Source organism: Desmodus rotundus, chromosome 5 (genome assembly GCF_022682495.2).
Source record: "Desmodus rotundus isolate HL8 chromosome 5, HLdesRot8A.1, whole genome shotgun sequence".
NCBI classification, from domain to species: domain Eukaryota; kingdom Metazoa; phylum Chordata; class Mammalia; order Chiroptera; family Phyllostomidae; genus Desmodus; species Desmodus rotundus.
Window position 1 is genome coordinate 102,625,393 of NC_071391.1, and position 22,827 is coordinate 102,648,219.

Consider the following 22,827-nt stretch of genomic DNA (forward strand, 5'->3'; position numbering starts at 1 on the left):
TGACAGCAGAGCAGTGGCCGCAGGGTCCTGAACCCTCGCCAGGCGAGCCCGGAGTGCCTCACGTGCACCTCCTCCATCCACTGCAACCCCACCTGTTAGCACCCCGGGCTGCAGGTGAGCAAAGGCAGGCTCACACACTGTAACTGTCCAAGGCCACAGTACTACCCCCTCACCCTCAGGGGACACTGTGAAAACATCTATTTAACCTATGTTTTGTTTTATTTGAGTATTTCAAAACTTTAAGAATGTTTAAAAGTTTTGTCTTTGAGCAGAAAATCCTAAGGGCAGGAATTCTGAATGAGTTAGGAACAACTGAGGCCAGAGAAAGTTACTTTATATCTTTAAAGATTCAATTCAAAATTGCCAGGGGCAGCAAACATGAGAGGATGTGGTAAGAGAAGATGGAGAAAGAAGCTTCAGGCTCTAGCTGGCAGGAGAGGTGGCCTGGGAGACCTGCAGGAGTGGCAATGGTGGCACAAGGGAGCAAAGGGCCTGCAGCAGAGACAGCAATGACAGAACAGTGAGGAAGCTGTTGTCATAAGTGCTTATTCCAGGCCAGAAACTGCTCTCAGTGCTCCGCAGGACTTGACTCATTTCCAATCATAAAAGCCCCAAGACAGGAGCTTAGGAGGGCAACAGGACAGCCCTGGCCCAGATGTTGGCTCTGGCATTTAGCACCTACACCCTGAAGGGTTTGCAGGAATTGGGAAGAATGCGTAACCAGGGCTAGAACCAATGAAAAGGTGTTGAAGAGTGAGAGAGGGCAAAGTTCAGTTGGTCCCTGACTTTCTTATCCCTTTTAAACATTGTTCTATGGGGCCCTTTCATAATTCATAAAGAGAACTTTTCAATTTATTAGCTAACTAATTTGCAAAAGCCAGTGCCCATCCTTGCTGTGACCGCTGGCGTCAGTCGCGCGGTCTGTGCTAGGTCCAGTCCACACCAGCACTCCTGGGGCAGTTACCGTGGAAGCAGGGATAATGCCTTCAGGAAAAATGAAAAACTAAGTGAGGCTTCCCTGCAACCTAAACCCCTTTCTTATGAAATCAAGATCGGATTCAGTAAGTCCATAAAATTTAACATATCCAAAGCAAAACAAAATCGACCACTCATTTCTATTAGGAAAATGACATAACCTTCATTTTAATGGGCTGCATGAAGGTAAGGGTGGACAGTTGTTCTGAAATCCTCGAGACTTCTGAATTTAAATGCACTGAACTCTGGGCATGTGCTTGGCTGCCTCTTGACCACGTGAGGTGTCCTTGGGATGCAGGGCAAGTATGGAACTGAGCCTGGGGTTTTATCAAAATGACCCTCCCCACAGGAACCTGTTCCTACCGCTTCTGAATTTCTGCGTCGCTGAAGGAGGAAAGACGAGGGAGGCCGTTCTTTTCGTGGTCATGAACCACGTTTTCCGGGATCTCTTCAATGGAAGGAAAGGCTCCTGGGAAGTAAACAAGGGAAAATTGGGTTGGCCACCTCAGTGCTACTTTTAGAGAAGATGCCTGTCTCTTGACTTGGGCCCATGTTGCCCACAAGTCATCCCCAAAATCCAGGATGAGGCCTTTGAATTCCAACTAAGATGACTTCACATGGCAAGATGAGAGTGAACAAAAGCTGTTGGCTGGCAATCTGTAAGCCAACTAGAGGAAACAGACGAAAGGAGGAGGACTTTAGGAGGAGGAGGAGGGAGGGAGCAAGGAGTGGGAAGGACCATACCTCCCCCGGGAACGCGCTGGAGTTGGGTTAAATCTGCCACGACAAACAGATCACTGCATGCAGACAGAGTGCCTGAGACCAACACCTCTTATTCTGCCATCAGACTGGGACATGCCAGCGCAGCAGGACCATGAAACACAGTTTACACCCACAGCACCCTCACAGGCCCATTACTGCGGGGAGGCAAGGTGCTCCCAGGACCACATCCCTGGGCCTAATGTGGTTCCTAGGTTATAGGGAACCGATCTGCGTGGCAGTGGCGAATGTAGCCCAGCCCCGATTTGGAAAACTGGTGGGAGTCCAGCAGAGAAGAACCTGTTGGGCCATCTGAGCAGTGGCCACTGTGTTGTCTCTTCAGCTCCTCCTTCCCCCACAGGTCTAAGCACCAGTCCAGACTGTATGCCAACTGCTGTCGGTGGCTCTAAAATGAGCACGACTGTGAAATGAACCAACTCTGTGCATTTGTACAAGGACCTGCTCAGGTACCTGTCCCCATCCAGATGCATCTAGGGCCAGCAGGAGTCAGCCACAGGACCACCTGTTTTTCTACGACAGGTGTACCTTCCTTTATTGCACTTCATAGACGCTGGGTTTTTTTACAAACTGAATTTTTGTAAATTGAAGGCAAGACCCTCCACCAACAAGATTATGACTTGTTTTATTGCAATACGTACCTTACTGCAGTGGTCTGGAATAGAACCCACAGGATCTCTGAGGCGTGCCTATATGTCACCTGGCAAACCTGCTCCTGTTTTGTCCTTGGAAGTGGGTGTACTTCTTTAAACACTAATGCTTTTCATACTGTGGTGGCAGATATCTAAGTCTCATACTTCATTGTTTTAAATTTGATTTGTAACCTTATTCTATAAGGTCCAAATTTCAACATGCTATCAGATTGCTCAAGCACATTCATTATATACCAGAAAATGAGGCAAGTGTCTCCCTCCCCCCCTTGGCCCCCAACCGACCAGTGAAAAGGCCACATGGCAACAAACTGACCACTGAGAACGTGGCAGCAGTAGGGCCACCCTCCGCAGGGGTCCCAGGTCTGGCTCCTCATCCAGACGTTGCACTGCTGTCAGCCGGACCCATGCTTCGTTCAAAGTTGAGTTTGACAGAGCCCAAAATGACTTGGCGTCCGTTCAGAGTAAGTGGGGTTTAAACTAATAAAGATGGTGTTTGAAAAGAGTAGTGAATAATGAAAAACTGTTATGTATGAGGTCACTTTTCAATGATCTAATCTGTTTCCAAGAACACATCAGATTTCCTGAAACAGGTCAGTTAAATACTCTGAATATAAATGCTTGGTGAAAAGTGGAGACCCTCTTTACCCACCCAAGGGGCACAGAATGCTGTCTGGGGGGAAGGAGGCCCCCAGACCCACTGGGAGCCCTTCTCACTACAGGACGGACAGCTACAGGGGCAGCTTCCTGGTCCTCTGTCAATGTGGGGCCTTGACTCCCGAGGACAGAGCCAGTGACTAGTAAGAATCAAAGCTGTGAATCTGAAGAGACAAACAGGGATCCGCTGGGTGGGCAGGCTGCCTGAGGTGGGCACCCGCTGTGGAAAGGGAGGAGATCGTGGCCCTTTGAAAACCGACTTCTTTTTTGGAGTGCGCCTAAATAAAATTTTATTGGAATGAACCGTACTTATTTATTGACCTACCGTCTCGGCCTGTCTTTACACTGCACCACAGCGCGCTCACCACGGAGACCACGTGTGGCAGTCCCATCACTTCACTGCTGCAACACACGTGGTGTTCTCGCAGCAGATACAGGCCCACTGCCTAATGAACATAATGCTGTGCTACTGAATAACAAGATATCAAAATAACCCACATGCCATTGTACCTTGAAGAGGGAATATTTTAAGTACACTTTTCCTCACCAACTTTTAAAGTACAACACTAGTAGGAAAAACACAACAGAGAACTGTCTGAAAGGTTACCAGCCCCTCTTAGGAGATGTCCCTTCCTATGGCTCCTTTCTATCCCCTTCTGTCCCTCACGCCCAGGTCGCAGTGATTTTCCCACGGCAAACCCTGAAGTCTCTCATGTGGGGCAGACAACAGGCACGGCACGCACCATTTAACACGATCAGCACTTTCTTCCACTGGGTGTTGCCTACTTTGGGAGTCTGGCAGAAAAGGATCTTGTGCTTGTCACAGACAAATATTCGGTCCAGGACGAACTTGGACACTGCAGTGTGGGAGAGGTTCTTCAGGGCCTCATCCTTGCAGACGTTTCGGATGAGCTCCAGGCGCTCCATATAGACTAGGGGCTGAACAAGCTGCCTGTCTGAAAGCATCTTCCCAGTCGGCTGTAAGTAACAGGGAGGCAAAAGGGCATGAAGGCTTCATTAGTACAGACAGGACGCCCCTCAGGAGGCCCTGCTCCCTGGCCTTGTGCTGGGCACACACCTCTGCCTATCACAGACACAAGCAAGGCCCTGTGGACCTGATTCACCTTCACATTCAATCAGAGACAGCAAACCCTCTTGTTCCTTCACCCTCAGCTTGGACAAACTGAGGAGTGGGGGGTCGGCTATGTGCCGGTCACTTTGCTGATGAATGACGAACCATAATTTCCTGGAAACTGTAGGATACTTCTCACTCAGGGTTTCAGTGAAGGCCAGTTTCTGCCACCTTCATTCTCTCCAGCATCTCCCTCCACGTGACTGTGAGTGTGTGTATGTGGACTGTACCTAAGGACCAGCTGTCTGCATGCAGGGTGACTGTTTCGAAGCTACTCTGGTATACCAGCATATCTGGTTTATTAAGTAAAAGAAATGAAAACGGCAGGTCATTCAGCATGTTTTGCAAATGTAGAAACCATGAGTCCATTTCCTCAGTGAAAAGCACACGAGGACGCTTCTCTGTAAAGGTAGTTAAGGAGAGGGGAGGGTGTTGCTTGGCAGTCGTGTCAGTCTCACTGAAGTTCAGCCACTGGGAGCAAACGCTGGAGCACACCAGCACTAGTTTGTTCTCGAAGGGGTTGTCAGACCAGGTGGGAAAATCCACGGGAACTGTGAGGTGAAGGCTCTGATGCCAGAAACCTATGCCCACCAGGAACGTGGGCCTAAAAACCGAGCAGGGGCGGGTGTGCTGGAAGACCCAAGGAGATCGGGACCAAGACGACAGCTGGGAGCTCAGCCTGTGGCTGGGTTTCTGAGCCTGGGATCCAAGCTACATAACAGTGGAAAATTGTAACAGGGAACTATAACCCACCCCACGATTCTTTTGACATTATCCTGTAACTGCTGACTCTAATACGTAGCTTGTAGATAAACAGAGTGTTTGTATAAGAATCCTAGCAACTAGCTTCAAAAGATACAGACACTGACCTTCAGGGATCCCAGCTCCGGGAGATTTGCTGACCTTCAACCATGGATCCAGGATGACATGAAGCTGAGATGACATGAAGCCGGGATGGCTACACCAGGATGACACACACCGGACCGTCACTTGCCCTATCAGAATGGACTGTGCTCGTCTGCACGCAGAGAACTTGCAACCCCCTCCCCTGATCTCTCTGTTCTGGTCCCCTCTCCCTCCTTATAAAACCTCTGCCTCCACTGAGAGGTGGAGATGGGCTTTGTGACATGTGTCCCTATCTTCCATGTGGCCAGCACCTGAAAAGATACAACTTTCCTTTACATCAGCACCTGCCTCTCGAGTACTGGCTTTTGTAGCAGCAGGCAGCAGGCAGCTGGACCTGGGTTCGGTTACAGCTACACAAGGGAAGGGCTGTACTTCTTTTATTCTGTGATGCCACCATTTTTGAAGTGCTAGTTCTGACCCCTCTGAGTTATCTAGAATAGGTCTTTTAATAGGTTTTCGCCCCCTCAGAAACACAGTATACAGGAGGCATAACTTCTAGCCCATGTGCAGCTAAGACAGGTCCTCTGTTGCCTTCACACAGAACTCAACTTGAATGAAAATACTTGAGTCACATCTCTTCCCACAAAATTCTTTTTTTTAAAGATTTCATTTATTCATTTTTAGAGAGAGTGGAAGAGAGGGAGAAAGAGAGGGAGAGAAACATCAATGTATGGTTGCCTCTCAAGCACCCACCACTGGGGACCCGGCCTACAACCCAGGCATGTGCCTTGACTGGTAATTGAACCAGAGACCCTTTGGTTCGCAGGCCGGCATTCAATCCACTGAGCCACACCAGACAGGGCCCCACAAAATTCTTGAGCGGAGGCTTCACTGTATTCTGGCATCAAATACAGCAGAGAGTCCATCCCCCAACCCCCACTGTCATTTCTTTGTAGTCAACACATTTTTAATACCTGGGTGACTTGTAGCATTTTTTCCTGTTAAGATCATTTTCATCACTTTGCCAGGATATCTCAGTGCATGTCTCTTCACTGATTTTGCCTGGAAAACAATAGCCTTTTCTGCCTGTATCCTTGGCTCAGGAAATGTGCTGTCCTAAGGACATTTGGGCGGGGGTGGGCTTTATGTGAGACAGAGTGGAGAGGTCATGTTAAGTTAGGAGGTGCTCCAGCATTCACCCACAGCAGTACACTTCTGGCACAATATGGCTGCCAAGAAAAAACCCTGCCCTTCTCCTTAATCTGCATTACAGAGAAACATAATTGTGTTTACCCTGGGGAAATAGAGTCACAGACCATATAACACCTAAATGAATGGTTTTTAAAAAGGAAATATACAAAAGTTGATGTTCTTTCCTTTCAATTTTGGGTGTTTCTTTAAAATACACAAGTATGTATTACTTCTTCATTAAAAAAAGTTGATTTAAAAATACTGAATAGGGATGTGGGCACCTATAAAGACTTCTGGAAAGTTCTAGAAAAGTCTTCCTAGTGATCTGCAGATGAATTCTGCCACATTTGGGAATTTTATGTACCCAAAGGAGGCTCCTCAAAACAAGCATATCATTTTTCTCTTTCTTCAGCACAACCTTCCACAAACCTCTATGACAGCCCTCTCTGGATTTCCTTGTGGGGCCGGCCTATCCCTTTCTCACTATCCACAGGCCCCTCTCTTCCTCCCTCCCTCCTTTTTTCTACAGAGTGACACCTACTCTTTCCAGCCACTTCCTAAAGACTTCCTCAGGGCCTTTCCACTGCCCAGTAAATCATGGAGATGAATCATACAGCTGGCAAGGAAAGTGGACCCAAGATGGGCTCATTTGATTTTCCTTCTCAAAACAAGGCTGATTTGAAAAGGCAACACAGATAAAAAAAAGTTCAAGTTCCAAAGCATGGCACCCCTTGGTCCTGCTTTAGAACTTAGAATATCTGTAACACAAAGGCCTTTCCCTAATGCTCAATTCAAAATCCTACTGCTTTGTTAGGCTGCAGAATCATTCATTTGACAAATATTTACTCTGTGCTTAGATACACTGCACTTTTGTGGAGACACCGGGAAAGCCTCGGCTGAGTGAGAACATCCATGGCACTGCACGTGCGTGCGTGTGAGGAGCAGGGGTGTGTGTGTCGGTGGATGGTGAGGCAAAGGCAATGCTGACTAGGTAGCCTGTTTCCCCAGCCCCACTCCTTTGGCAACTTCTGGTTCTGGCCCTCTTACTCAGTACTTTGAAATGTTTCTGCTGCTCTGTCTATTTATTCCCTTCACGTTACAAAGAACTTCTCCCCAAGATTTCAAAGCAGATGGTCCCTCTAAATTAACTTTATTAAATGGACCAAAATGCCCTTGTTGTAGCTGTTAAAATATTTTAGGCTTGCCAGGTAGTTCGTTTATGGGCCAGTTATAACAACCTGTCTTCCCCAAGGAACTGGGTCAGTTACATAGAGGAAGGAAGACATAAGCCTCCAAGAACAAGGACACTGGAAATTTCGGGATAATACAGGCTCCAACCCACTACCCAGCTCCCTGCTTTTCCTTCATGGATCTGCTACAACCAAACTGCCTGATGTGCATAACTTTTGCAGGATACTGTTGCTCACTCCTGTGTTTGATTGAATTTCCTGGGTTTCCCTGGTAGAGGGAAGAATGTCTTAGCGATTGTAATGGCTCCTTCCTAAACTGAAGACACTGTGGAAGTGAGAGAGAGCACCTGCAGACCTACCCACTCTGCTCCTTTGCAGAGACCCCTCTGATCCTCCCCAAGGAGCACAGCCTGCTGCCCTGGCCTCCTGGGACCAGCACCAGCCTAACTGCCTTCTTGCTTTGGTCTACTTTAACCTCATTCCCTCATCAAACCCCTCTCTGACTCACTTATCCAAGAGTCTCTCTCTTCTCAGTCTGTTCTAACTATTTTAAACCTCAGGTGTAATCCCGATCACGGATGACACTAACGAGCAGCGCATCATAGGGCAGCACTCTAAACAAGTCCTATCGAGAAACTGCTGAAAAATCTGTTACTTTCTGAATTTGCTTTTTTTTAAGCTTAGGGATTATCTACAAAGAAAAAAAAATTGTTCTCATTCAATTGTGTTTACTGACTGACAATTCACCTTCTATTTTTCCCCTGCAAATATACAAAACCAATTTTAATGTCTGATACCACTTTCTACTATTTGCCATTCACATATTCAGCTACATCATATATAAAATAAACTTTTAATGGTAAGCTATGCAACCTGATCTCCTTCATAAATCACCTTTCTTTGAGGAAAACATGCTGAGCTCATCATGTGACAAATCTCGGCGTGAGTAAATTACGTCTGACCACTCTTCCATTTTCTTTCTCCTCACCTCTGATTTTACTGAGAATCAATGGGATAGGGCAGGAGGAAGAAGGGGACAGAGAACACCGGGTGGAAAGTCTAGGCCCACTACTGCTGCACGAGACACATTCAAACCCAGTAACCCTAAGGGACAGTCAGGTGCAGCACTTCCAACCGCAGGTGGCGCCTGCAGGCCAGCAGCCTGTGCAGAAAGAGCGACTGCCCGGATGACGTGTGTTCCTCTTCACAGGGTTGCAGCATCCTGGCAGTACCCTTGTCTCAAAGTCCGTTATTCCTTTTGCAAAATTCTTACCCTACCTTATTGATCCAAGTCACCAAACATCAATTTCCTTAATTCTGTCTATTAAAGTCACCATCCTATTTGCTATAGGTTTGTTTCTTGTCTCCACAGTCCACCCACACTTTCCCTTCCCTGGAACACCTCAAACTTAAAGCAACATTCCAGGCCCATCTGATAAAAGAGTCCTGCTGAGCTGATCTTTACTGCATCCACGTCCTGTGAAAAGTTAACTCCGGCCAATCATGACTCTGACCAGACGCATGCTTTCCGGACTTCGTGGGTTCTAACTTGTTGTCTTCATACTCTAAGTTATGAACAGGAACTATCCCTTTTCTGTGGTTTAATTCTGGGCTGATAAACATCTTTAGAGCTTGCTCTATCTATTTCATTCTTTCCAGCATAATTTCAGCCTAAACCTTCCAGATCCAGAATAGGAGCCAGCAAGTGAGAGAAGATCTCAAAAGGGTGTCCCGCACTGTGGCTAAGATATGATTAGGATTTTATGTGTAAAAGGAGCCTGAAGAGAAAGATGGAGATCAGAATGTTAAGGAAGGAGAGCACTGGGAATAAGTCAGCAGCCTTGGGCTCTACCACTAACTCCCACGTGACTCTGGGTGATCAGCCTTTTTCCTAAACTCAGCTCTCTCATCCATACCATTGGTTACCTGCTCTTCTGTCCAAGACCCCTTCTAACTCTAAAGTTCCATGATTCCAATTTCCCACACCCTTGGTTTTCTCTTGACCTTGCCCGACATCCTCCACTCCCCTAGCAAGGCTCCCTGCCAGCTGGTCAGAAATTTGGCACAATCAACATTTACAGAGCACCCATGATGTACAAAGCACTGTGTGGAACATAAACAGTTGTGACTTGTGCTTCCCCCAAGAGAAGCTAAAAAGATAAGCAGAAATGTGCAGAAGTGACAAGAAGTAGGGACTATAGAGCAGAACACGATGATAAGTGGAAATGGCTGATGAGCTTGGAGAGGGGAGGTTAGAGCCCACACAATGGTGGGGGCCCCGCTGGTGCTGGAGGGAGGGAGCAGAGAGGGAGACACACAAGTAAGAATGGGAATAGGCAGCCCTGCTTCTCTGCTGACCAGGCCAATGGGACAGTGCCCTCTGCCTTGCTGTGCCCACCTTCAGTTCCTCAGGAAACTGCTTCTCTCCCTGTAGCTTCCCTGTATCCGGCATGGCTGTCAGCAACAGGAACTCCTGCTTGACGCTGTAGGCTAGGAGACAGAGAGGTTGAGATGCCTTTCATGGAGGAGCAGACACACAGGTCAGTGAGACAGAAAAGACGCCCCAGAAGCAGACCTACACAAATATGCCCAACTAGCATTTGAAAGGTGCAAAATCACTTTGATAGATGAGGAAAGTCTTTTCAACAAGTGGTATTCGAGTAACTGAACATCTATAGACTCGTATGGCTGTAAAACTTTTTTTAAACATAGGAGAAAATCTTTGGAAAAATTGATAAAATAAACCTCAAATAAAAACCACATATCTGACAAAGGAGTAGTATCTAGAATACACAAAAAAACTCTCAAAACTCAACAGTAAAAAAGCATCCAAATAGAAAGTGGGTAAGACATGAACAGATGTTCCACCGAAAAGGATACACAGGTGGCAAATGCACGTGAAAGGATGTTCCACATCAGGAGCCATCGGGCAAATACAAATTAAAACCACAGTGAACTGACAGAGTATGGGGCAAAAGTGGGGCTACAGTTGCTTATATGGAAAATAATATAACAATTAATAAATAATAATATAAGAATAAACTGTGTTTCATATATTCACAACTGTAATCCTACTTTTGCCACACCCTGTAGTTACAGGATAGCCGCAAGGGTGTAAAGTACAATATAGGGAATATAGTCGATAACACTGTGATAACTGTACAGTGTCAGAGGGGTAACAGATTTATCGGGGTGATCACTTCATAAGTTATAAATGTCTACTCATGGGGTTGTACACCTGAAGCTAATATAATACTGTACGTCAGCTATAATTGAAAAAAAAAAAAAAAACCCATGGTGAGATACCACTTCACACCTATCAAAATGGCTAACATACAAAATAGTGAAAACACAAAATGCTAACAATGATGCAGAGAAAATGAACCACTTATGCATTACACATGGCTGGTAGGAATGTAAAATGGTATAATAGTTTGGTCATTTCTTTAAAAACTAAGCACGCAACTACCATACGACCCAGCAAGAGCACTCCCAGGCATTTACCCCAGAGAGATGAGAATTCATGTTCTCCCAGAGCCCTGTACACGAATGCTTAGAGCAGCTTCTTTTGTAATAGCCCCAAATTGCCCCGCCCCAAATTGGAAACAATCCAGATGACCTTCAACAGGTGAATGGCTACACAAATGGGTATACCCGCCTTGGAACGCACCCTGGAATACAGCGATAAAAAGTAACAAACTACCGATGCTCTAAAGCTGGATGAATCCCCAGGGATTTTCTTTATGCTGAGTAACAAAAGGCAATCCTAGAAGGTCACATACTGGATATAAATTTTTTTCCCTCATTTTATCTTAAAAAATTTTTAAAAATTTTCAATCACAGTTGACATTCAGTATTCTATCAGCTTCAGGTATGCAGCGTAGTGTCTAGGCATTTCTGTAACTCAGGAAGCGGTTCCCCCAACAAGTATTGTACCCGTCCGGCACTATACAAAGTCCCATATCGACTGCGTTCTCTGTGCTGTACTTTACACCCCGTGACTATTCTGTAACTACCCATTTGCACTTTGTAATCCCCTCCCCTTTTCACCCAGCCCTCTGAACGCCCTCCTATTAAAATATGCTCCAAAACCAAAATGACGGAGAGGGGGGAGCACCAGGGAGGAGGAGCTGGGTGTGGCTATAAAAGGGGAGCAGGAGGAACTCCAGGGGTGATGAGGGTGTTCTGCAGCTTGAATACTAATGTCAAAACCCTGCTCCTGACTCTGCAGCACTGGTTCTGCCAGGTGTTCCCACTGGAGGGAACTTTGTCAAGGGACACAGAACCCACTCTGTTATTTGTTACAACAGCATGTGACTCTATAGCAATCCCCAAATAAAATTTAAAAATCAAAAAAAGCCAACAGTAGCCATGTTAGTGATTACATATTAATTTAAAAATTCATGGGAACTGAAATGAGACTAGAGAAATCTTACAAAATGCTAGTCTATTTGGAAAGTAGTAATTTATAGCAAACTGATTTTGGGAACCTTTGGGGCAAACTTTGAAGAAAATTTTCAGATCTCTATAATTAAACATTTACTTTCAAAACTTCACAAAGACTAATGCATAACTAGAAAGAAAATATATATACAGCAAATAAAAGCATTAAAATCAGCATAACAAATCATGAACAAAGGTACAGTTTACTTTTTAAAAAAAAATCAAAACCTACTCCCCTTAGGTCCTTAATACCAACACTGCGCATTCCACGGCAGCCCCCCCTGTCCCAGTCCTCCCGTCCCCCTCCCCGGCCAGCATGGCCAGGAGAAGGCCCTGCAGTAAGCCCCGATGTCATCCCTGCAGAGGACGGATGAGAACATCCTACGGTTGCCCTGACAATAATAATCCCATCTCCCACAGCTTCGAGTTAACTGGCTCCAATCAAAATCTCTGTCACACACTTTTATGAAAATCCCACTAAAATCTTTTCTCCATTTTCTAGGCTTGGGTTAAAATGTAACCTAACCAAAGCTGTACACAGGAACTGACTTACACCTGCAATAAGGACAAAGAGCGTTACATTTATGGTGCAAAATTCGATAAAAGCATCAGTGCCATCAGCTCAAACTTGCTGAATGCACTCTGAGGGCTCTGGGACCGACATCTGTCCATGCTCCTCCTGCTCAACCTTACCATCTTTGAGCACCAATATGCTAACTGAAAAAGTAACATTCTACTCCTATCTGGTCACTTCCTCTTTCCACAATTCTCTACTACTACTAGCCCTGCAGTGTTTGGCTAGTTCAACACAGTTCAGTGGGTTTCGTAGAAATCTAAGCTTTCTTAATAATGTTTTAAATAAGACAATGTATCCTGAATTCTAAACTATTGACTTATCAATGAAGTTTTTGAAAGCAACCTATTTCATACACTCAGAAGCACAGAGAACAGGCTTCATAGCTGGGGAACAGCTCACATACTGGCCAGTCATCTGCCAATTTTTAACATTTTTATGATTTTAAACTTCCTGGTATTTGCTCCCCAACTCCCCTTGGCCCTGATTTGACTAGATCGAAATAAAACTGATAGCACAATTTACGTTTGGTTTGGTTTTTCCACTGCTTTGCCAAAAACCACTTATTTTCAGCAGATCCATTATCCCCACTATAACCAGAGTGCTTCTCCGCTCCCCTCAACCCTCAGGAACAAGACTCCAGCTGCAAGACAAGGATTCTGATCCTCCAGGTATGGCCGCGTGCCTTCATAATGTATTAGCTCCCTTTTGTTACAGGCCGCATTATATTTGCATATAATGTTTTACAAAGTATCTTGAAAGTTGCAAGTGACATGCTGCTTTGTTTTCCTAGAAGGGATCACATACACTCATCTCCCTGACCACCCTGCATCCAGCCACCCAGTGTCTTCACTCCCATTGCTCACGGACAGAGGGCAGGCAAAGACAGTGAAGTCATTGGTTCTGCCCTTAAGCAGCTTTCAACCAGGTTGAGGGGCTTAGTGGAGGAAAAAGATTAGAAGAAGTCCAACAAAAGCGAGCGGAAAAATGTGTCTACATTTATGCACCAGATGCACAAGGATGTCATTTTTGATTTCAAGTCTCAATGTCCCAAGACATGAAATTCCCATCACTGAATGGGATTTATTTCCCTACAATAAAGCTAGTTATTATCCCTGATCCTAGTTCAACACAACACTGAAATTTGTTAACCAAGGATAAGTTATTGGCACAAATATCTCCATAGCTTCATTGCTGAGCTGAAGAGAGGCCTTAACGCTAGTAAAAACAAAAACAAACAAAAAAACCCACACATAAAACAGCGCCACCACCAAGGTAAGCGTTGCTTTAAACAGCAGTTCAGTTCAGGACAAATCTCTTCCTATCAGCCCAACCAGCAGGGAAGCCATTAGGAACAGGCAGGTAAGAAAACACACACATCCACTGGGCAGTTCTAGAACAAAGCCCATTTCCCAGAGAACAAACCCAGATGGCCATCCCCACACACACCTGAGTTACAACTGGTCCCTCAATGCTGGCACCAGGGATTCGCTATCTGCTTTACAGGAAGTGGACCTTCATCACAAATGATGCTTCCGTGTTGTCAGTTATTTCCTTGTGATGCTCTTTCACAGTAGGCTTTTGGTTCAAAAGCTAAAATATTGTGAACACCAATGAAATAAATTCTAACACATGAGAAAATCTCTTGCTGACACAAGTTTACAAAGCTCTTTCAGTTTCCTATTCGGCTCCAAGATCCACCAGGGGTTTTAAGTGCCTATTCAGACAGAGGGGGCCCCTAAGGCTAAGTGTCTATTCCCACTAAACCACAGGGCCCAGAAACAGGAGATGTCTGAACCATCCCCACCCAAGGGCTTCTCTGATGGCCGGGGGCTAAGTGTTTAACTTCTCTAGGGAGCTCAATTATCCAAACTGGTAAGACCCTCGCAAGTGAGCTCACTGCTTTCATTCAGAACTCAGCCATCTTTGTGATTCTAGTCAGGTACTTAGGGACAATTAGGTAAGATCCTTCGTGGTCAAGACAGGCTGACCTTTGTCGTGGGCCCAACAACATAAGGTTCTCACTCTGAGTTCAGTGCACACTGTGGGGCTGACACCACTCTCACTGGAGCTCCGCCCTTGCGGGGCCCTAGCCATTCTTCCCTGAGTGGGAAAGAGGAAGCGGGCCAAGTGTACACTGGCTCTAAAGGTCCCACCTGGAGTGGTCCACACCCCTGTGCTCCCGTCCACTGACCACAGCATCACACGGCCCCGAGAACGTCCAAGGGAATGAGGAACTACCACTCAACTTAAAGGGCTGGAGGCACTTGGACAGCAGCACTGAGGACTACCACAGATCTTTTGTCAGGTCCAAAATCCCAGAGCATCAATAAATTCAACGAAAATTTTAAAAAATAAAAAACAAAATAAAACCCCAAAGCTTTTCATCCTCCTCTGTAGGGTTCCCCTTCTTTCCCTCTAATTCTTTGCTCCCCTTTACAAAACCCTCTAAGCTTCTACACTTTTCTGAAGACAGTCAGCATAAAACTTGACACATCAGAGCAGAATGGCACCTCGTCTGTCAGTGGCCACTGAGGAATGAGGTGTTCTTTAGAGAATCCAGAAAATAATATAATTCGAAACACACGTCTAATTGAACTGTTTTTGGTCAGTTCAATATATTACCTGTTCTCCTACTTTAAAAAATAAACCATAAACAATTTAGCCTCATGACCTGCCCTTTAAGTGCCTCTGTTACCAGGCACTTAAACCAGGTGACCAGTGAGAGGAACCCCAAGTAAAATGTGTGAACTCTTGGTGACACGGATTTCATCTTCTCAGCAGCTCTGATTCTCATTCAACATCCCAGCTTCGTTCTACACTTAGGGCTTTCCACTGAGCCACACTCCTAGATTCAGATTCACTTGGTCTCTGGTTGGCCACAAGTAGCAAAGGTTTACAAAGTCCCCCAGTGTTCTCAAGTGCCAGGGGGAGGAGAACCACTGCTCTAACACTTAACAAAGGGTCTCCATTCTCGGTAACACGGAACCATGCTGCTGGAGCAGCGGAAGCAGTGTCCAAACTGTCAGGCTGAGGTCATCATCTCAAATTCCAACAAGACTCCAAGACTGAGCAATTACTATTCTGACAGAGGCGCCAGCCCCCAGGGTGAGCCATGATTACCTGTGATGCTCCTGGCCACCCTGGATACATGAAGGTGTGACACTGCCTTTCTGAGAGTGTAAAATCCTCAGGGTCTCATATGGGCCCCTGAAAGATGAGGGGTGACTTGTGATGACAGCCTGTTGGAGCCCCAAGCACTGAGGGCCTGATAACTGTCAGTGACTGGAAACTGGTGCTGAGAACTACACCTTGGGGCTGGTTTCCGGGCTACCCTCTCCCGCCTGCAGATCTGCCTTCCAACCTCGTTGTTCCTGGATAGACAAGGAGACACAGAGACCGGGAGCAGGAGATGTGGGGCACCGGGCAGCCCTCAGTACCGCAGGGACGCACTCAGGAGCTCTAGGCAGAGCAGGGTCTGCAGCCTTTTCTGGCCACAGGGACAGCACAGGCCATGCAGTCACCAGGAGAAAATTGGGAAACTACTCATGTGGATACTTTTTTTAAAAGTTTTTATTTATTTAATTTTAGAGAGGGAATGCAGGGAGAAAGAGAAGAGGAGAAACATCAATATGGGATTGCCTCTCGCACGCCCCCCATTGGGGACCTGGCCCCACAACCCAGGCATGTCCCTAACTGGGAATCGAACCGACGACCCCTTGGTTTGCAGGCAGGTACTCAATCCACTGAGCCACACCAGCCAGGGCTTGTGTGGGTACTTTTCTAACCTTTCCTAAGGGCCACCATCTGCTGGAGGATGTGCAAAGTGTCGTGTAAAGAATGCTTAGCACACTATGCTCACTGACATCTTCCTTGTTAGGCAGACCTCATCAGGCCAGCCTAACACTGCTCCTAAGCCTGCAACATCTCCCCTGTGCCTCGCCTCACTCTGCCTCTGAGAGGAGTCTCTTTGGAATTCAAGAAGACCATCACTGCACCTTCTTGCTCGTACCCAGCACTTCATGGATCACTCCGAGAGCCTTGCTGTGCTCAGGTCAGTCTTAGAGGCTGTCAGAGCAGGTTGCACGTCAGTGTGGGAGAAAAAACACTAAGGACTAGGTAAGCCAAGGACAGAAGCATGACCTAGAAGCAGTTCTGCTGAGGCAGGACTTGGTGCTCTTTTTGTGTCCTTACTGATTGCCCACATCATGTCCAGGGGAGTTAAAATCTTCAAAGACAACCAAATGTGCACATATTTAAATCACATTCTTTCTGATGTACTGAAGGCGACTTCCAAACACGTGGCCACCAGTGCGCAGCACCAACTGGCACTCAGGCACACTGAGTAGCAGCTCAAGATGACAGACACCAAGCAGAACAAGGTCCCACATCCTGAGCCTGTGAGATGCCATGGAGGAGGCACCAAAGAACCCACAGGAAAGCATGTTCTGCTTGCCCCCAGGGTGGTGCCAGGGGGACCGTCCCCTCCCATTCCACCTCCTACTCGCACCTCTGTAACGTCACGAATTTAGTTGCCATGACCTCCACGTTCTCTTCTAGAATGAAAGTCCTTGGATTCTGTGACAGAAGTCATCCGCATGTACCCAGGAACAGTATCACAGTGAGGTCTAGGTTAGCCAAAATTAATTCCACAAGGTAGCATACCTACCATCCGGGTCTTTAAAGGTCAAGGTGATGAATTTACTGGCCACCATGAACATGAAAATCACCCAAAAGCATGCGGCCAACAGAAGCCACTGGTGGTGCATGTTGTCAAAGTCAGCCATTCAGTGATTTTCCTGGAAAACACAAGCAAAACGCTCCTGCTGCTTACAAACGCACCAGCTAAACAAAGGTAATAAAAAAAGAACAGGTGATTTTGGTTAATAGCATCAATACAAATATTTTTAAAAACTCTTTATTGATACAGTGGGTATTTTGATTCGGTTTTTAACATTTTATTTTTAATTAATAATAACTTCTCAATTTGATAATTAAGTCAAAGTTAAAATACCTGAATGGAAAGGAGCCATATCTATCTGTTTTGGAACGTGTGATCAAATTTTACTTTTTCAGATTTGCCTCTTGATTGCATTCTGGACTAGGCTAATATCAAAATGTGTTTTGTTTTGTTTTTTAACCCAGCGCCCACCAGGGGCTGGAAGCAGGTAGGCAAAAGGAGTCCTGCCAAGGGCTAGACCTCTGCGGAGACAGAAGCCATACTGAACAACTACAAGCAGGCTGTTAGAATCCTGACTTGCTGACAAGGTGTAGCCGCACCTAGACAATCTGTACACAGGGGAAATGAACATCAAAACTCCTCCGTCTCCATTCACTTGCCTGCAAGGGCCTGTGCAGAACCTGGAAGGTTGGTGTTTTTCATGCTTTCACTGCCTGGGAGAGATGCAGGTCACCCAAGTCACACTCTGCTGCAGAAAACATATAAAGAACCAGGAAGTCACAGTCAGTTCTCAGCAAGAGAGACAAAAATGTGTTTTCATTTCACGTTTAACACAGTGCTTCTTCAAGCCAAACCAAACCACTTAAAGAGACCATGCTGGCTGGTTTTTACAAGAGCTGAGGCCATCCATCACTCCTGGGCAGCGGGGAGATCTGGTTCTCTCGACATGTGCTGATGGCAAATAACTTCAGAGCTTCTGAACACTAGATGGGACAGAGCCCGGTGAGGACCCAAGTGATCAACTCTTCTTGTCTCAAAAGTGTTTACTTCCTAGATTCTCACTGTGACCAGGCACTGAAACCCAAACGCCCTCCAGCAAGGGGTTACCCAGCCTACACCTGAAGACACCCTGCAGCGGGGAGCTCACTGACTTTCTAGGGTGGCTTGTGTCACCCTCTGTCATCCTCAACTGCCCACACATTAGGCCAGTGTGCTGCCTGGGGCCCCCAAGTAGGGGACTGGGTTAAACAGATTAAACAAAAAGAAATAGGACACCCAGTTAAGTGTGAATTTCAGAGGAACAACAAATAACCTTTTCAGTATAAGTATGTCCCAAATATTACATGGGACATACTTACACTAAAAAAAACAATTTGCTGACTCTCTGAATTTCAACTTTAACTGGGCGTCCTGTGTTTTATTTGGCAACACTACCCAACAAGGGGAATAGCAGTCCCTCTCTACCTGCCTGAAGCCAGCTGGCCTGTCCAAGCAAGTCTCCCTTCCTCCTCTGTCATCATCCTTTGAGGCAGCGCTGCACAAGGCAGTGACCGGGATGACTCTACCACTCGCGAGCTCTGTGACTCACAAGGTGACTTGGCCTCTCCAACCCTTGGTTTCCCATCTCTGAGATCAGGTCTTCCTTCCAGGTTGGTCATGGGATGAAATGAGAACATGTACATTAAGGACCAGTACCCACCTGGCCTGGAGCAGACCCTCTACAAACAGGAATTGGCCGATGCCTCGGTACCCTCTGACTTACCAATTTAATCATGGTGGTCAGAAATTAATGTGACAGGGTGGTCTGCCCCAAGAAGGAAGACAAAGAAAGGCCAAACTCATCCCAGGCAACTCAAGCTACTAACCCTTCCATTCTAAAGACAGGTGAGGTACAGACAGTGCCCAGAGGCTCAGGGTGCCACACTTCTGAGTCCAATAGACTTGTCCGTCCCAGACAGTGACACTCAGTGAGATCTATCCCCATAGGTCACAGTATAAATGCCCCACTGAGAAACCCGAGCTGCAGGCCTTTTCTGAGAGAGGCAGAGGGGCCAGTGTGGTTTGGGGAGTGAGTACAGAGAAAGGAGACAGGTATTCAGCAGGTGGTTTGCAAACTGAACAGAGAGACATCTGCTCCTGTGCACCAGTTCTTGGGAAGATGTAGAGGGAAAGGAAGAGAGGCCAGTGCTGAGTGGCCTGAAGCTTGCAATCCACATTTTGCTAAGCGCTGTGGCCAGTGAACACAGATAAAGGGGATCCCCTCACACATGCAGACACACCTCCACTGCAGAGCAGGGAGCAGAAGAACCCCTGCACTGCCCACTTGCAGCTTCTCGCTCTGCTCATTCCGGCGCACCTCCTAGGTTTCAGGCCCTGAGCACCCTGCCTGCATCAGGCCTGCCCTTGGGAGGTTTTTAAGGTTTAACTTTCTAATGGGAACTGATTTTTTGAAGGGATCTAATTTGAGTCCACCCACTGTGCTCTAGATAATAATAAGGAGATAATGAATAAAGAATTTCACATGAAAATGAAGGCCACAACATCTCCTCTCCAGGAAGCCAGGTGCCTTAGGGGTAGGATTTCCACATCTGGGCTAGGCGGAAAGTGACCCTGGCACTATCCTGAAGCCTTGCCCTCCTTCCCAAGCCTTGGATTTTCATTTAAAGTCAGGAGCACCTTGCTTTTTTCACCCAGGTCTGGGGTGGGGGCAGGATTTGGTCCGCTCTCTTCCTCCCCAAGCTGGGTGGATGGGGGTCAGTAACTGAATAGTCCTATAGGCCCGATTTTCCCATCTAGGAGGGAGGATAAAACAGCCACCCGCATACCTGCCAGTGGGCCGTCAGCCCCCGTGAGACAGAATGTGCCAAAGTACCTCCTCAACAACTTGTATCATCCAATGTTTTCTTTCAGATGGGCATTTTATTTCAAAATAGTTCAATTTCTAAAATTACTTCTGTTAAGACATCTAGAGCTCCTGGTCCCCTTCCAAGCCCGCCAGGGCATCGAGGTCCGGAGAAGGAAACTGCAAGGCTCCTACTTCCTCTCTTCCCTTCGTGGCGCACCTGGACTGGGAAGGGAAGGTGCTCGGGACACGTGGGGACTCTGCTGGGGGCTGCAGATTTGGAAAGCTTCACCTGCATAAACTCTAGCCTCTGTCGAAAACCTTCTCTTGAGAAGTATACAGTCATGACCAGCATCTTCAGTATAGCCATCCAGACCAGGCTGAGGCCTGCTGGAGGACCCCCGGCAGGCCACAGGGCGTAGGCTTGTGCAGACAGAGAGTGGGCACGCTCTCCAAGTCACTGCTGCACAGCAGAGAAGATTCAGCTCTCCCCTTCACGACCATACTGGACCGCCCCAAAGCCTCTCCATCACTTCACCTAGTTTTACTTCCTTCACTACACCTATCACAGCTTGAGTGCTTTCCCGGGCTCACCAGCTGCTTCCCCTAGTAGAATGTAAGCCAGGACCAGAACAATGCTGGCACATGGTGAGCCAACCATCATTATTTGCTGAATGACATCAACCAAGAAACTTATTAGGAAAACTTAGGAGAGTTGAAAGGTACTTCAGCAGACACCTTGCCCAAATTTCTACCCCAAGAGTTTCCAAACTAAAGTCTTTAAATATGAGGCCCCTTTACAACCTCAAAATATTCTTCCAGTCTCCACATGAAAGCAGTTATAAATTAATATCCATTAACTGAGACTAGAAAACAAAGCTACTAGGGCTTCAGTATTACTTGAAAATAAAATTTTATTTTGTAAGTCATGGCACTTACATGCATTTGAATAGACATACAACTTAAAACATACTGAATAGGGAGATTAATAAATCCTGCTAAAGTCCAAAACCATTTTTTTCATTTTAAATAAGACTACACCAAAAGGCATGTCAATGACATTGATACAAATTGTCAAGACAGATTAGTAAACAAAAATGGAAAAGTTGCAGAACTGAATGCATGATCCTATTTGTTGACAAATTACATATGTGTGAATGTATGTGATTATATACACATACAAACACATACATATATGTAATACACAGAATAAAATTTTGAGAGAATAAGTGGAGTCATTTTTTGCTTTGTACAATTTTTTATTTAAAAAAATTTTTTTACAATAAGCATGTATCCACTTTATAATAAAAACCAATAAAATACAGAAAATACCACCTATGTACATGGACCCTGCTGTTTTTATTTCTGTGGTTTAATTTTTTTCTGCCTTAAATGCTACTAAATGCACTGCTCTCACCATTTTGTAAGGTACGGGAAGGGATGGTAAATACTTTCCTAGATGGGAAAAACTGGTATAAAGTGACAAAGTCAATATGTATCTGAATATTTAATAAATACATCTCTGTCTCCTCTACTTAGTCTTTAAAATAATTTAATATTTTAAATATAAAGTGCAGATGATCATATAACACTCTTACAGTTTTGCTGTACTTGAGCTTTTTTAAAAGGAAATCAAGTGTACCAGTAAGGCTGGCATCCCTCCATGCCCGCTCCTGGCCCTAATCCCTTCTGTCTCCAGAGCTACCCTCTGTCTGGGTGGTTCCACTTTTACCACATCAGACAGAGCTCCCCTGATAGAAGCGGCAGCAGGGGCTCAGGAAGGTGGTCTCTGCAGCCCAGATGGAGGCGGGGCAGTCTGGGGAAGGTGGGAAGGCGAGTTAGCCTGGGGCCTGCAAGGAGATACTGCACTAGGTAAGGGTGGTTTCCTTTTGTATGAGAACACATGCCAGTGGTAAAGCCCAGCACAGGGAGATGCACAATTTAAACTTTTTTTCCTTCTCATGGTATAGCAAGAAAATCCACAAGTTATATACAGACTCAAGTGAAAATGCTGTCAAAGTAAGCTGGTAAAAATTTAGGTAATACAATAAAAAATGAACTATTAAAAAATAATAAAAAATTTAGGTAAACTGGGACTTGTTTCCAAGTGGCATGCTACATGCGCCAACCAGAACCAGTAAGAAGAATGCCTGATCCATCTCAAACTATGCCCTCCCCTCAGGTCCCACATCGCTACAGTGTACGACACACGACGCCACACAGGAGTACATGTACACCTACATATACTCTTAAGGACACAACCTAAAAACAATTATATTTAATAAGATCCTCAGATACAGTGTATCCATCCACCTAACAGAACAGGTGCAGGGATACAGCACTGAATCCCAAACCAACACACGCACACCGTTCACGTCCTTATGGAGCCTGCAGTCTGATGAAGAAACCCACGCTCATCAAAGAATCCATCCAAGAAGTGGTAGGAAGCAGAGGGATGTGGTGCTGTGAGTGGGAGGACAACACAAGGGGACATGACCTGGGTGGAGAGGTAAGGGACAGCACAATTACTTAAGGAGGTGAAGGGGCAGGGTTCCAGGACAGGGGAACAGCATGGAACATAGGCCCAGAAGTAGGAGGGAGCCAGCTGGGGGTCCCCTGAGTACCTGAAGGAAGGCTGTGTAGTGGGAGTTTCCAGAGCTTGGTTAGATAAGAACTTAACCAGATGCAGTCAGAGAACCTTGGGCCTTAGAGAGCTGTTACAGAATATGGTTTCTACCTTGTGAGCAATGGAAAGCCAATGGAGGGAGTCTTATATGAGAAGAGGGGTGGTAGTGTGGTGATCCTACTTAAATTTTGAAGCCATTTTTCTGGCAGCACAAAGATGTAAAGGGCAACTGTTCCCTGGGCC

General features: G+C 46.1%; 1 protein-coding gene across 8 annotated transcripts in view; it reads right to left on the reverse strand.

Annotated features, from left to right (window-relative positions):
- The window catches only part of CHST10 (carbohydrate sulfotransferase 10), a 41,021-nt gene that overhangs the window by 12,573 nt on the left and 5,621 nt on the right, over positions 1–22,827 (reverse strand). For 3 of the 8 annotated variants that reach the window (XR_008426921.2, XR_006657020.3, XM_024571883.4), the window contains exons 2-6: positions 17,776–17,864; positions 17,105–17,234; positions 9,817–9,908; positions 3,803–4,037; positions 1,339–1,444 (exon numbers count right to left, since the gene is read on the reverse strand). Coding sequence is in view for 6 of the 8 variants with exons in the window: in XM_024571883.4 (XP_024427651.1) it covers positions 1,339–1,444; positions 3,803–4,037; positions 9,817–9,908; positions 17,105–17,222 (551 nt within the window). In the remaining 2 variants the exon portion in view is untranslated. Of the gene's footprint in view, positions 1–1,338; positions 1,445–3,802; positions 4,038–9,816; positions 9,909–13,884; positions 14,029–17,100; positions 17,235–17,715; positions 17,865–22,827 lie in introns of those variants that run through there. The other 5 variants (XM_045204763.3, XM_045204762.3, XM_045204765.3 and 2 more) reach the window with 5 other exon arrangements.